The sequence below is a fragment of the Manis javanica genome, chromosome 1 (genome assembly GCF_040802235.1).
Source record: "Manis javanica isolate MJ-LG chromosome 1, MJ_LKY, whole genome shotgun sequence".
Lineage (NCBI taxonomy): Eukaryota > Metazoa > Chordata > Mammalia > Pholidota > Manidae > Manis > Manis javanica.
Genome location: NC_133156.1, coordinates 4682973 through 4697828, shown reverse-complemented (window position 1 = coordinate 4697828; position 14856 = coordinate 4682973). Strand labels below are relative to the sequence as shown.

General features: G+C 38.3%; 1 protein-coding gene across 1 annotated transcript in view; it reads right to left on the bottom strand.

Annotated features, from left to right (window-relative positions):
* LOC140849074 (relaxin receptor 2-like) overlaps positions 1–14856 on the bottom strand; it is a 44315-nt gene that overhangs the window by 20904 nt on the left and 8555 nt on the right. Inside the window, 8 exon segments of the mRNA XM_073235173.1 lie at positions 410–481; positions 1503–1574; positions 3109–3180; positions 3805–3876; positions 10476–10503; positions 10506–10542; positions 11323–11541; positions 13875–14017. Coding sequence (XP_073091274.1) covers positions 410–481; positions 1503–1574; positions 3109–3180; positions 3805–3876; positions 10476–10503; positions 10506–10542; positions 11323–11541; positions 13875–14017 — 715 coding nt within the window.

Sequence of the window (14856 nt, the reverse complement as noted above, 5' to 3'; positions counted from 1 at the left end):
GGTATGTCCGGGATGGCTTCCTGGAGTGATGCTTAAGTGGACTTTTGAAGGAAATGTTGGAGTTAATCAAAGGAATAACTGAGCAAGACTGTTCAAAGTGAAGGAACAGTATGTGCTCAGGAAATTGATCAGGGGAGCTGTGGATTGGTGGCACATGAGGGGGGCAGGGAAAGAGACTAGATGGGGGGAGGGATAGAAAATGAGAGGGCCTGAGGGCTTCGGGGGGAAGTTTGAGCTTTACCCTGCCAGCCGCGGGAATTCTCCAAAGATTTAAACCAGGAAGTAACAACGGGATTTGGGGTTTGGAAAGAAGATCATGGATGGGCTTTTTCGGTAATCATGAATTAACTTCAGGATTACTTTCCTTAATCCTGTTAAATAGCAAATTAACCCCTAAATGCATACTCACATCCAGTTGAGGTGAGGCATTTGGGTGCACATCTCCTTGGGAAGGGCTTCCAAGTGGTTATTAACCATAGACCTGAACACAAATAAGACATTAGAAGCACAGTGACCTGCCACTTTGCAAACAGCATTTTTACTGTTTCCACAAATTGAAAATGTGCATGCTAAAATCGATAAAGTAGGATGAAGAATATAAATGTAACTGCCTCTTCAGAATGGCCTCTAGACATGGATATGGTGTCGGTAAGGGAGCAGACGTCACAGAAACCACAAATGGAAAAGTACAATCTACAACCTAGGAATAAATATGCACTTTAATTTTATGAAATGAATCAAAAGTATATATTGGGTAATAACTTTGAAGTCCATGGTAATTTTCCTTGTGAATTTCAAATTTACAATCATTTCAAGCATCGTACATCCAAAGTTTCTTTTTAAGGGAAACACTAATCATTTCTAATATTAAAGTGCTGCATTGGAAACTGCATTAAATCTAAGAAGTGAGAATAGGAGGCATTTGGGGAGAGAAAACAGCTATCAGCATGTTAAGCGGCATGATTAATTTATGATATTGTGGCTCCTTTTGAAAAATGGAAAAATAATGAGCTATATGATCAACTGTAAAGGAACATAATAAAACCCTGCTGATAAATCATTCCAGTGTATTAATAAGCATGGAAAATGTAATTATGAGAAAAGCTCTGTAGGATGAAGATTTTAGGATTTTCAGTGACTCTTGCTGGGCACAGGCACATTTTACTCTGTTAAAAATGTAGTTGGAGCTGACCCCCTGGGAGATTCTAACAGACTTATATGTAGTCAGGAGATAAACATGAATAGTATCTTTGGTCAAAAACTGCAGATAAAAACATGCCTGAGGACTAAAGGAAATTAAAAAAGAAATCAACTGGTAGACTCAAAATATACCTGGAGATACGGCCAGGAAGTAGCAACAGTAATGTTGCGGCTGGAAAGACAGGAAAGGTTTTGAGTAATACAAATTTTAACTTGATTTTTTTAAAGCCCTGTGCGTAAGCTAGTGTTTGGTGTCCTTGCAATTTGTAGACAGATGTATCGAAATGTAGAGGAATACTTACAGGAAAAATAAGGACTTCAATCCTGTAAACAACCGCTGTGAAATTCTGGCAATTGGATTGTCGTCTAGAATTCTGAGAAAACACATCACAAACACGTCCAGCATCAGAGACATTTGTGGAATGAAAGCAGAAAAAAATGAAAGGCCTATGACGATCGTGCTTCCCCCAACACCTGCCCTTGATCTTGCTGCCCTTCCACACTCGGCACCCTTCTCTCCCTCAAGAGCGTTTCCGGCTCCCCATGGTTGGAGCTGTCCTTTGCTCCAAATCCCTACAAGCCCCATGCCAGCACTTGTCAGGTCTATGCTGCTTGCTTCCTCTTCCTGCTTCCACCTCCCACTGGACTTAAAGACCCAGGTCATACCCTTCACCTCTGGATACTTGGGTCTGGCACAAGCTGCACTGATTGACTGACTGAGTACGGGCTCCATAAATGCTTAGACCTACTGACTGACCAAATGAAGAATGAATGGACAAAGGCTCAGGAAATCACGAATGGTTCAGCGGTCTCATGACGTTCATGTGATTATAAGGTCTGTACAAACTCATGAAGGGCTTTGAAGATGAAAGACTGAAAATATTTAAATATTCAGATCTCTGGTTTTTAACTATATATGGTGTTTTCCGAGAAAATATTAGATGAAGGGGAAATTTGCCTTCCTTCCCTTTCCCTTTGAAGCTAGGTACCATTTCATCTTCCTCTCAGAATTCCTGATGTAGGATTTAGAGAGGGAGTTAACATGAGCACCTACTATATGCCAGGAGCTCTGCATGTGGCACTTCATATGTGCATTGTGATTTAATCCTCACAACAGGACTCTTCAAAAGGAATTAGGACTACAGTTTACAGATGAGAAAAAAGAGGTCTAAGAAGACTAAGAGCATTGCCTGGAACATTAAGCACGGGGCCACGGCATATCCAAGGATCTGCATGAAGCTGACATCCTGGCTTTGCCCCCTAGACCAGGCCAACCTATGGAAACTGGGCAAATACAGAGAGCCCTGGAACTGATGGAAACAAACACAGGTATCTGGGCTGGAGCTGCAGGCTCAGGCTGGAAAGTGGTAAAACGCCAGGAACTATCATATTTTCAGACTTTTCTATGAATGCTCTGGAAATCACAAAAGTCCTGAACTGGCTTACTTTCCTGGTGAGTGGTTCTCAACAGATGGCATTCCCCCAGGGGCATTGGAAATGTCTGGAGATACTGTGGGTTGTCACAACTCTGGAAGCGAGAGCTGCTGGCATCTGGTGGGGTAGAGAGACCACAGATGTTGCTGACCACCCTAAAATACACAGGACATATTTTCCCCACACTCAAGTCAAAGAATTATCTGGCCCCAAATACCAATAGAGTTGAGATTGAGAAAACCTGCTGTGGGTAAACACTGGATGGATGGGCCAAGTAAGCCTACTGCTGGGCTCAGAAGGCCCCCTGGAAAAGCATGGTGCCAGTTTCCTCACACACAACTTCCATTCGGCATGCCATTATCTGAATTGCTTGGGTAAAGTGCTCCAGATTGTATGACAATAAGGAAAACAAGATACACAAATGGAATTAAGACCAGGATCCTTTGTGGAGGAAGAAAGAGCTAGCATACTTACAACCAAGTGAGCTGATGCAAGTCTTTGAATACTCCAGGTCTGAGAGCTGTAATGCAGTTGTGGCTGAGATACCTACAAACAGCATGGGTGAGTTAATTAGGCAAACTCTATACTGTCTGTCATTCACATATAATTAGAATATGAGCTTCTCATGATGATTATGAACTATGGACATCTGTTTCTGAAAGCACTCTGCCAGCTGAGCGGAAGAGGAAAAATCAAAACACAACCAAGAAATACAGATATCCCCAAGCTTAGTGTTTGCAATCCCGGGGCCAGTCCTGGAAAGTGCCTCAGAATAGTGTGTGGAATATTACACTATGTTAGAGTATGACTGTAATAAATATGTGGGGCGATTTTTGCTTTTGTCCTTTTGGGTCATATCCTTAAAAGTCTAGCATTTTAGGAAAGTACATAGGTAAGTTAGCAAGGGTTAGAAAAAATAAAATGCTCAAAAATTGTGGAAATAAGCCTCACTTGAGAAGATAAGGTTAAGGAGAACCTTTGCATCCACCTTATGGTAAAACTAGGAATCTTTTAATAATTCCTTCAGGGTAATAACTAATCTAAGTACTTTGTGATAACCTGTTCCTCCTGTTTCTTTATAGTCAAATCATCCCTTTTAAATATACCATTCTACCCTTTAATCTATACTGAAAATTGTACTCATAATATAACTGTAAAGAAGTTACTCACAATATTTGCAGATTATGTAATCCAAAATATGCTTTCCTGGATACGTGTCTAATACAGTTATGCTGCAGGAATCTGGTAGGAATAAGACAAATGCCATGTGATTACGGTTTTTGTACTTAGTAGGCTGTTGGGTGGGCTCTCCACTTTCTTTACCTAAAGACAATTTGTGAAACTGGTTTATAAACTCCCAAACCCTATTCTCATGTTGAACCCAGCCAATGCATGCTGTCCCCCTAGCACCCCTCCAGTGAGACTCAGGCATGCATGATTTGGACCATGGAACTCCAGTGCGATGTGTTGGTGGAGGGAACTAGTCCTGTTGCCACAAACCGGAAGTCTGGGGGCCTTCTTGTTCTGACTTGCTGGAGTCTCACACCACGTGAGAGTGGCCAGCCTCTCACTGCTGAGCTGTCTTGCTCTCTCTGCTCAGAGTTCCACCCTGAACTCCTCATTAACTCCCCAAAACGGAGAGGGCAAGTCTTAATCGTTTCTATTTTGAGATACAGAGTGAGAAGCACAAAGCCAGCTGGCGAGGTCCCAAGCAGCATCAGTAGTTGAACTGGGGCTAGTATACACAGGGTCATGCCTTGTTTAACCTCTGAAGCAATTTAGCAATATAGTCTTGATTCCATAATAGCACTGTTGGAAGCAATCTATGTAAATAATTTCCATTTCCTGTGCTCATTATACAATGGGAGGTTAGCCCTGAATTCATATTTTCTAAAGACCTTTCAGGACAGGAAATAATATCACTAATAATAGTAACTAATGGCACATAGTCCTTTGAATGACTTTCCTTTCTCTTTTTTTATTTGGTTTGGCTCTTGCTATATATAATATGTAACATTTACTTGTTACGTTACTTCACTGCAAATCTATGCTGAAACATATGCTCATTCAGCCACCTGTGAATTTTGTTATGCCACAATTATTTCCTAGCAAAACTTCCCAGCCTTTGAGTCATGAATGTTGTACCAGGTATGCCAGGATATTGAAGCCCTCAGCCCCATAGACAGCTAGGTAAAGAGGAGACGAGGCTCCAGTTACCAGCAAACCCATTTTTTTACCCTAAATGTTGAACAAATATTGTCATTTTATCTGTGTACTGCCACGTGGAAAGATCGGTACTACAGAGCACCTGCAATACATCCATAGCAGTTCAGAAAGCATCAATTTCTCTCCTACAAAGTAGACCGGAATCCCAGAAGACCTTGTGCCATTCATTCCAAACCCACAGTCTCTGGACGGTGTCTGAGAGAAGATGCTTCCCATTGCAACATAAATTCTGCCTTTGGTTTAAAGTTCTACTATGAATAAAATAAACCCATATAGATCAGTATCCATTTCAGCATTTTCAAAGCCCTTGCAGTGATGTGATGAAAGTTAATATGATAAATTATGTTGCAACAGCACGTGAAAAAGGGAAAAGCATATATTATAAGAAAGGTATCTTGAAGTTCCTCCTAAATATAAAATGTACTACCTATCTAGTGCTGTTTACATTTTATTCAGGGTAATTCAAAAGCACCAGGCACATTTTACCCACATGTTGTCAGTACTGAAGGGATGCATGTAATCGTGAGTTCTGAATTTGACCTTGTGCATTTGATCTGCACGACTCATCTGACATGTACAGCCTAACTGCCTTCCTGACCGTGAGTTAAGATTCCAATGCCTACAATAATAAAGCCTCCAGTCTTCTATTTAGTCAGCTTGCTGGCACCCTGTTGAGAACTGGAGTCCCAGATATCTTGTCTCAGACTTAGGCTGCTGCATTTTCACTTGATCCTCTAGCACCTGCTTTCTTCTTTGTGGAATAGTAGCTTGGTGAATATAAGGGGAAATTCGGAAACATGACAATTTGGCAATGGTGTCCTCTTTTTATACAGAGCTGAGATAGGAGCCCATTTAATATACTTTACATGAAATGGCTTTTCTAACAATAACTTACTAGTTCATGAATTCCTGCTGTTTCAGCTGTCAGGGATTTTTAAGCAGAAATGCCAGGAATTTATGTACCTGAAACTAGAGCAAATAAATGCTGTAATGACATGTGTGTTTATAGGCTATTTTTTAATCCAACATTTTGCATTCATGAGTCAGGCAGACTTGAATTACATCTTGCTGCCAATAACTGCATTGAATAAGAACCCAGTTTAAGAAGGAATTCCTAGTTTATGTAAGGTTTCTATTACAATGAGGAGGAAAATTGCTGTTGGTTTCCATGGTAGCAGTGATAAACTATTATAGTCAATCTCCTGAATTATATTTTATTTCTCTGAAAGGTCATCTGAAATTGCTCCCCTCCATGCAATGTTAGAAAGGCTGGATATAGTAAAAGATTATTAAAATGAATAAACTGTTCAGTAGTAAAAGCATTCAGATAAGTTGAGCAAGAGTTACCCATCTGGCAACTAGAATTTCATTTTGATTTAGGAATTTGTTTTTCTTGATGCCTAAATGGCCTCTATTCCACTGTGAATATTTACAGCATTCCAGACCAGAGAGTCACTTAGCATTAAATATTAAATTTGGTGATCTCCTAGGATCTATCCCAATACAACTTAAAAATGAATATTAAGTTTATTGGTTCAATACAATCTAAAACACACCTTTGGGTAGGCCTTCTTCTTGGTCAAACAGAATAAAACTGAAATTCTTTAGCCAGGAATTTAAAGGTCCTACAATTATGATTCAATGATTTCTCCAGCATATGTTTCATTGTTTCCTATGGGAACCCTTTTCTCTTATAAACTGTCCTTTTCTCTCTTGTCACAATATCCTTTGAGGGTTTCTGATTATGTTTTTCATTCTCCCCGCTGAAGATGCTCCCCACCTTTGCTTTAGTCCTGTGGGTTAGTTGTACACATCATTCCTTCAACAAATAATCATTGATCCTCATGTGTGTTTGACATATGCAACATTGAGGGGTGGTGGTACATGGTACTGGGAGAAAACTAGGACCATCCAACTCAGAAGGAGGTGGTCAGTGGGGGTGATTCTTCAAAATTCAAGGTTTAATGGGAAAGGTTCATAAAAATGGAATCGTAGTCCAAATAATGATCTAAGTCATGTTCAAAATCAAGAGAGTAAAGAATACTGTGGGAAATGGAAATATATTTCTAGTTATACTTTATAAATAAGAAAATGTTAAGGAAATGACCAAGCCTAGTGTATGGAAACTATTTTATAATATGATGAAATAATATATAACTATAAATGCTCAACTCCTACATTATTCCTGTCATCTCAGTCCAAGAGATAATCTCAGGATGGCAATGAATAGAGAGAATACAGGGTCGGGGCAGTTCAAGCCCAGATGGTAGAGTACATTCATCAAAATGAGTTAAAGCCCTCTGTCTTGAGCAATTTCTCCTAGAAATTGAGAAACAACAAAAATGAAAACACTGAATCATGACCAATTACTGAGGAATCTAGAAAGGAGAAGATCAGCTGGAAAATTAAAGATGGAAAGCATAGTTTTCATTTTTCAAAAATGGAAAAAGTAGATTTCACAAGCTACGGCTGGATGAGCTTGACATTTGTTTAAGGAGAGATCATAGAGCAGGCTCATAGGACACCGCTCTGTGAGCGCCTCAAAGAGGGAGAGAACAGGGCATGTCAGATCCTCCTGACCTTCTTCTCTGAAAGACTGATCAACAGAAATGCTTGGTATAATGTCAACCAGACACAGATCATGTCTTTTCATGATGTGTTTATGGATGAAACAGAAGACAATACTTATTGTCTGAAGGATGATGATAACAGGCCCTGGAAAGGTGACTTGGCCACATCCTCTCTGGTATTTTACACCAGATCTTGGGTAAAGATGGGTCATCTTATTTTCAGATGACAGAGTACTGGGAGCATAGTGAGTAGGGGGAGTTTTGCGACCTTGGTTACTTGAGCTGTTGTAATGCAGAATTTGGAAGAAAAGGTAGTGTGTAAGGACAGGAGATACCAGGGCTGGGCTGAGTCCAGGGGTTGGAGAAGAGTGGCAGGAGCTGCTGGGAGGCGTGAGGGGAGCGGCCGTGAGGAAGGGTTGCCAAGCTTATGAGCGGCTCTACGAGCTTCTAGTAACACTTGTGAAGAACTTGAGTCATTCTCAAAGCAGAGTTTGGTTCCTGGACATTTTCCTTGATGGTTAACAATATTCTGAGACTGGACCGTGTGGATAAGCTTCCAAAGGATCATGATCGGAGGTCTGGCTTTGAGGCCAAGCTCTGCTATTCATCAGCTGGCTGACTCCGGGCAAACAACCTCTCTTTCCCGAGTATGTTTCCTCATCCTGAAAGGGACCTTCATGATTCCTGCCTCACCTTGCGGATTTTGAGGATCAGATGAGAATTCCAAATCTTGGAACCCTTTGTAAACGTTAAAAAGTGACATATGAATATAAGGCATTGCACCTTGCATGGCATAGACACTTAGTGAATATTCATTGATGACAGTCTCCTAGTCTCTTTCTCTGAGTCTCTAGGAGAATCAAATAGCCTAGAAAGCGTCCAATAGCACCTTGCATCAGGAGAACCCTTGCTGGATGATACTCCGGTTATGATGTGGTACCTAAGTTCTCTCAAAGCAGAATTAAATATTTGTATGGAGAAGTTTCCAGCTGATTCAGGCAGTTAAGGTTAATCCCTACTCTTTTTAACTAGGAAAAACTGGGACCTAAATTAGCAAAATTAGTGATTCCATATTCTTCCATTGAGTGGAATAGTAGATACTATGAGAGATAAATATAGACGTAGCACAAGGCTCTGGGTCAGAGGTCTGGGAAAGCACTTGGCCTGAGAAGTCTAATTTTAATGCTCCTTTGCTTGATCCTCAATTGATCCTTCTGCCCCCCAAAAGATGGTTTTCCCCAAATTAGAAGGAAAAACATGTATACAAGGGGTGGGGTGGTCTGTATGTTGAAGAGCAGTATGTGTTGGTAGAAGATTCAATTAGATGCTACAACAATTTCTTTCCATCTCTATGTTTCTGGTTATTGTGAAATAAATGCTGCATTAGGCATCCGAAGACAGGCTCTAATTCTAGCTTTTCCACTAACTAGTTCTGGATCTTAGGTAACTCATTTAACCATTGCAGACTTTAATTACCTCATGAATAATGAAAAGATTTAATTAGAGATTCATAAAACTTCTATGACTCCAGGTAATAGAATTTCAACAGGTGCTCTAAACTGTGAATCTTGTCCCTTTTTTCTGCTAGTGCTCTTTTTTTGTCCTCCCTTGAGCGTATGTGAGGCAGTGCAAGGACAATATTGATTCACAGAATGAGTATGTGGTGATCCTAAGAATTCCCAGTAAGAGTAAAAGCAGTGCGTTCTCTAGAGGAATCTGGAAACCCATAGCTAATGCACAGCTACTCCTGTGTGACAATGACAGTGTGACCACATTTCCAGGATGGAGAAGAAGGTCCTGACTGCAGATGAAATTCACACAGGCTATAGTCAAACCCAGGCATGGTTATCTATGTTCACATAAAATTCTACCTCACTAATGGACCTACATCAATGACTCCCTTTCTTGTACTGGGGATTCTGGACCTGGATTCATGAAGAGCACACAGCTGTCGGTGGGATCTGAAACCAAACATGTTTTTCCAGTATCAGCAAAGGATCAGACTTTTTTCATTCCTGGTTTTGACATATTCCACATTTCTAAAAACTCTTCCTCTGTGCCAAAAGTTGATGGATAAAATAAGCTGATGGCCCTGCCAAGGGGCCTTACAGCGTAACTTGGCTAATTTTTAAGTCTACTCTAATGACCATCTTGGCAAGTATAGAAACTTGATCTCTCCATTAACCCAGAGTGACTGGGCATAGAGGGACTGATACACAGTAGTCAAACTCATAAAAGTTTGAATAATCTCATTTTCTTTACTCAAATGGGAACTATCTTATATCACAAATAAGAATGTTTCCCAAATATGTTAGTATGAGTAATTTGGAAAGTTAATGTAGTTATCATAAAGTTGTTTGGTGAGCTGGCAATCAAAGCAACGACTCTCTATCAAGACACAGTTATGTAAATTGTGACAATTACAGTCCATCCCTGTCCCCCCATAGAGGCTGTCTCTAGGTCATACACCTCTGACCCTGGCTTGCTTTCCAGGATGATATTGGCAACATTTTGACACTTTGTTCATTACTGATTACCATTTTTTCACTGCTGACTGGAACCAATTTATTAACATTTTATTTCCTCCGATATACTCTTATCCCTGATTTCACTCAGATTGTGTTTTTGCTCCTATTGGTAGACAGCCTGTAGCCTGTCATGTGTTTTAAATGATCTGATCATTCTTGCCTATGCTAACATTTTTCGTTGAAGTTAAAAAGTGCATCTAATGTCTCTGAATCTGCAATGTCATTTTCCAAATATCTTGGAGAAATGCATTTAACTATGTGTTTTCTTATTAAAATGCCTGTTCTCAACTCTTAACTCTATAAAAGTAGTTTAAATCAAAATTAGCTCAGCTATGTTATGAAATGTAAAGGTACTACTTTTCAATGCTTTCTTTTCTAATCTTCACTATATTTAGAAAAATTTATTTAATGATAAAGGTAATCAACATTGTATTTCATTTTACTTTAGGATCAAAAACATCTTAAACAAAACATCACAAGGATTTCCCCCTAAAAAACACTATTAATAGCTACTTACATCTTTTTAAGTTCTGTGTATTTGATTAAACTTTATCTGGAAGACTGAATTTTTTTTCTTAAGAGACCTAAAATAACATGTAAAGCAGACTTCATTATGGTTGTTATGACCAACCAAACTCTTCCTTAGAAACTGTGCTTGAGAAGAAAATATCTGGTGATGTTCCAAGCTACTTAACACACACTTGAAAAAAACAAAGTAACTTAAAACTTTATCATGGCAGAAGAAAAAGCTTAGGAAGCACAATTAAAGCAGTTTGCAAACATTTGACAAGTCTAGTCAGCTAGATAATAGTCTGGAATGTCTACAGTGATTTAACTTTTTTACTCTACTTAACAAAACCAAAAAGTCCACAAATCCTAACCAACTCACGCATGCCCAAATTATGACATGACTGAAATTCCTGAGGCTCTCAAAAGCTTTTTCACAGCACAGAAAAACTCACAGGATGATGACATAGCTAGTTTCATAGCTCTTATATCTCTGCAGTCTTGGCCACCATTAAAAATGAGATCAACTATGTGAGTATTCTTCCTTTTTGAGTTTTCTTTTTAGTTGTACAGATCCAGCATTTTCCTAATAATACATACATCAGAAAGCAATTAAAAATAAGAACTCCGGACATCTGTGAACTAAAGCATAACCTGGCTAATTCAACATAGAGTGTTGAATATGTTTTTTTCCCTGGAGAAGGACTGGAATTCTCTGATGGCTGGTGGTCTTAAAAGCAGGTGCTGTTATTTTGCCAATATACAAGTAGCATAAAACAGAACAAAGACACACTGGATCAGGTTACATGGCTTTCATATGACTTTAGGGGCAAATAGCATGAGGATTTGACATCTACTCACAGTAATGTGGCATTGCTGGAAGTCAGGGGCACGAACTTTAAGCCAGCATCCATGCATTCCAGCTCAGTTTCTTTGCAGTCACAGCGCTGTGGAAACTGGTCTAGAACTAGGGGCAAAAAGAGTGAGATTTCACTAGGGCAAAAATACTTTGCTTTAATTATGACTTTGTCTCTAAGAACTGATGTTGTTCTCTTTGCATTGAATGTATATGACATTTATGTCTTGTTAAAAGGACTAACTCAGCCCTATGATAAAAACAAGTCAGAATCCTTTCCTAGTCAAATATAGACTGATGTGGTGTTCATCTCCGTTCTAGCTTCCAGGGGTTATTTCATAGGCATATAATAAGTGATTAGAAAGAAGCCACAGAAAAATTTAAATATCAGAAAAGTATCTAGTAAAGTAAGATTAAGTTTTCCTCAATGAAAAATGTTACTATAATTGCGTGTATCTCTATGGTATAATCTTTAAACTTGAATGGGTATAATTGAGGCAATTTAATTTAATTGAATGGCACAAAGAACTTGCTCAAGAAATACTGTTAATTTAAATTCAGTTCAGTTCTTTTCCCATTTTCAAACCTCTTAGAGCTGTGTGAAGTTGCAGGTTTTTACAATAGACACCATTGCGCCTTATTAAAATAAAAAGTCAGATACCCTGTCATTTTGGTTCTTGTTTTTCCTGGCTAGGAAGTTAAAGTAGGTCATACAAGTTGTGGAGAAGCTGTAAAGTTGAGAAAAACTTAGATCCAGCTATATAAAGCATTCAGAAGAAAGAAGAAGGTTTCAGAATTTACTCTGAAGAAACTTACATAATTATGGAAATAATGGCATATAAAGGTGTGAAGAATCTGTGGAGAAACCAGGCCAAGTCACTCCATGGGACAGTCACTTGGTGTGGATGTGTTTGTGTTTGTGTGTATGTGTGTGTGTTCGGCAGAGAGAATGACCAGGCTATACTAATGGAGCATTTGATTTTGTCTCTGATTCTATGGGTATTTGTTTTGATGGCACTAAGAAAAATGAGAAATATTTTCAAATTTTAACTTTTTAAATTTGTTGAAATCTGATTATAAGTTCTCTCAAGTTGCTCTGCTTCTTCTAGATCACTTTTAAACTTTATTTTAAAAATTAACTTCACTGAATTTTAGTAAATTCAACACACTTATTTTGAATGCCTGCTCAATTCAAAAGATGCATTTTAGCATACAAAGTTTTGGGAAATAGTCAATGTTGTTTATAGGTTTATGCTAGGTAGCTCAGCTTCCTAAAGATAAGTTCAAAATGTTTACTTTAACATATATTGGCATTGAAAATAGTGGTTATTAGATTAAAACCTTGAGGTTGCAGACTTCTATTTACCGATAAATAGATGTTCTCTAGGGGCAAAATTGTCCCAGTTAGAAAACCACCATCCTAACCCATTCTCTACAATTCTGGTGGAGGGATCATTTTCACATATATTTCTTATCCTGTGCTTCTCCTCCTGATTGAAAGAAAATAAGCACACGACTTGGGGGGCTGCCCACTGTGTACAGCAGTGACGGCCACATGGGACATGTGTAAGGCATCAGGGAGAGAATATTAGGACTTCCAGTTCTGTCTGTTTCTAATCTTCTTCATTTCTAAATTTATACATGATATACTTGTGAATAAGTCTATAATAAGTGGTAATTATAAACTGGTATTATAAAGTATGTAAGATATTGTCAATGCAGTATTTAATACATATATACATTATGTATGTAATCATATGTAATTACTAATGTGTATATAAAAACATATATGCAACCTACATAACTATGTCTATATTCACAGTAGACATATATAATACATGTATATACATAAACATATTTCTATCTCCAGCATCAAGGCCAATCTCCAAAGTGTGTACCCAGAGCCCCTTAGGGGCTGGCCCCTCTCTGGGTTCATGTCCTTCACCTCGTGCACTCAGAACCATTGCCAAAGGCATGGGGAACCATGTTCTTTACCTTCCCATTCCAGCACTTTCCTGGCCTTGCTTTCCTGCTCATCCTGTTACCTCCTACCCTTCCCTCCATCTAAGGATTTCAAAGTCCATCTCACTGTCATCTTTTCTGTGGATCTTTCCCCACTCCCAGCAGGGCAATCATTTCTACCAGTGGGCGTCCACGTTGCCTGTGCAAACATAAATCTTCCAATTTAGCATTAATAGTGTATCCTTCCTGCCTCTGTAAGGATTTGTCTTTCTTACTGCAATGTGAACTATGTATTTGTGGGTTGGGACCACATCTTATGGTAGTCTCAGTGTCTGATGTAGGGGCTGGAAAGTAGTTAGTGCTCAATATCTTTATTGAAGGAAATAATTAGAGGGAATAAGATCTTCATTATTTGTCACAATCATTCAATGCCTATATATTCTTGCAATGATAAACTAATACATAAAATGATCATGAATTGAGAATGTCTTTTTCTTCTTTCTTTTCAGCCTATGGGCAAACAACAGATGAGTCGACTCTTGAAATACACTGAACTGAAATTGAATTTCTAAAGGGAATTTATCACACTACCCATATAAATCCATCAGCCACAAACCGTGTTACTTGTAAAGCTGATACTGAGTCTTTGAACCAATACCACTCCTGTGTAAATGTCACATTATTAGCATTTCCATGGACTGTGCCAAATATAGTTGCCCATCCACTTGTGTCTCCTGTGAAATAGTTATGAATATGTGTCAGTTATTCTATAAACCAAATATCAAACTACAAAGCAAAAGTATAAAAATTTGATAATGAAATCAATTAAAAATTTGTTTAAGTATTAATAACATCAATGGTAAGGGACAAAGAGCTAGGTAAACATTTGGAGTTTTCCCCTTTTTCGCAGTTACAAATATTTCAAATGTATTTATCTTGAAATATACAATGTAAATCAGTAATTATTTTACATACACGTATCCATCTTGGAAACTGTCACCTATTTCTATGCTGACATTTTAAATTATCTTAATTTTGAGGTCCTCAGAATAATACAATATAATCTGAATTCTGTTTTGTCAAATGCATAAGCATTACATATTACATTGATAGATGTAATGAGTTCTGATAAAAGTCATGTCTCCTGATCTTTTTAATAAAGCAAAAATGAAATTCCTTTTCATGAAGGCTATCCATTCCTGTTGAAAGAAATAATATTTTCTTAATTTGTCAGAAGATATGATTTTGCTTATTTGCCAAGGTTCTTTTTCTTTTTTTTGCAATAAAATCATATTCATTTTCAAAAGGAGGCATCATTTGAAGTATAATTACTTTAGCATATGCTCTTAAAAAGGTATACACATCGTATGTATGATAGCAAAGTCCACACAGACAGAAAAGTCAGTTTAAAATGTTGTCCACAGGTGCCTTTGAGCCCTGCGATCTTTAATTAATTTCTGTCTTATAATACTTTCAATGGTTTTTTAAATGATTCAATTTGATGCCTTTGTAGGAATTATCTAATTTGCATTCAGAATATCCTCATGAGGCAGATAAGCCTGCAGAATCTCTG